Source organism: Equus quagga, chromosome 16 (genome assembly GCF_021613505.1).
Source record: "Equus quagga isolate Etosha38 chromosome 16, UCLA_HA_Equagga_1.0, whole genome shotgun sequence".
Lineage (NCBI taxonomy): Eukaryota > Metazoa > Chordata > Mammalia > Perissodactyla > Equidae > Equus > Equus quagga.
In genome coordinates, this window is record NC_060282.1 from 67,038,017 (window position 1) to 67,039,367 (window position 1,351).

General features: G+C 43.4%; 1 protein-coding gene across 1 annotated transcript; it reads right to left on the reverse strand.

The window, feature by feature from the left end:
* Positions 1–217: 217 nt before the first annotated feature.
* Positions 218–990, reverse strand: LOC124228095 (GTPase KRas-like). Its single transcript, XM_046642370.1, has one exon. It carries the CDS (start codon positions 960–962, stop codon positions 393–395), a length of 570 nt encoding a protein of 189 aa, XP_046498326.1. The 5' UTR covers positions 963–990; the 3' UTR covers positions 218–392.
* Positions 991–1,351: the final 361 nt, after the last annotated feature.

Here is a 1,351-nt window from a genome sequence, read left to right on the forward strand (position 1 = left end):
CCAAAAACCCCAAGACGGAAATCTCAGGTATTCAGTTTCTTTTTCACAGGCATTGCTAGTTCAAAAACCAAAACTCAGGGAATACTGGCACTTAGAGGAAAAAAAGTTTCCACTGTCATTTTAAAATAAGCATTCAAGATAAAAGCTAACAGTTTGGATGGAGCAGAAAGAAAATTAGGTAATGCTAAAACAAATGCTAATAATTTAGTGTAATGTACAAAAATTACCACTTTTACTTAAGTATGCCTTAAGAAAAAAGTACGAATTGTATTTACATAATTATACACTTTGTCTTTGACTTCTTTTTCTTCTTTTTACCATCTTTGCTCATTTTTTCTTTATGTTTTCGAATTTCTCGAACTAATGTATAGAAGGCATCATCAACACCCAGATTACATTACAATGCATTTTTTAATTTTCACACAGCCAGGAGTCTTTTCTTCTTTGCTGATTTTTTTCAATCTGTATTGTCGGATCTCTCTCACCAATGTATAAAAAGCATCCTCCACTCTCTGTCTTGTCTTTGCTGATGTTTTAATAAAAGGAATTCCATAACTTCTTGCTAAGTCCTGAGCCTGTTTTGTGTCTACTGTTCTAGAAGGCAAATCACATTTATTTCCTACTAGGACCATAGGTACATCTTCAGAGTCTTTAACTCTTTTTATTTGTTCTCTATAATGGTGAATATCTTCAAATGATTTAGTATTATTTATGGCAAATACACAAAGAAAGCCCTCCCCAGTCCTCATGTACTGGTCCCTCATTGCACTGTACTCCTCTTGACCTGCAGTGTCGAGAATATCCAAGTGGCAGGTTTCTCCGTCAATTACTACTTGTTTCCTGTAGGAATCCTCTATCATAGGATCATATGCATCCACAAAGTGGTTCTGAATTAGCTGTATCGTCAAGGCACTCTTGCCTACGCCACCAGCTCCAACTACCACAAGTTTATATTCAGTCATTTTCAGCAGGCCTTGCTCCCGCACCTGGGAGCCGCCGAGCCTCTGGCCCCCACCGCCCTCAGTGCCTGCGCCATGCTCGCTCCCAGTCCGAAATGGCAGGGGCCGGGAGTCCTGGCCGAGCAGCCGCTGCCGCCGCCACCGCCACCACTGCCTCTGCCTCCGCCGCTCTGCCTCCGCCGCTCTGCCTCCGCCGCAGCAGCTGCTGCCTAGAATCTCCCTCCATTTTATATGTGGGTTGCCACCACAGCATGGCTGACAAGTGGTGTGGGTCTATGCCCAGGATCCAAACCCATGAACCCAGACCACTGACGTGGAGCATGCTGAACATACCTACTACACCACAGGGCCGGCCCCTTCTCTTATTTTTTTACTACTACCTGCCTGTATTA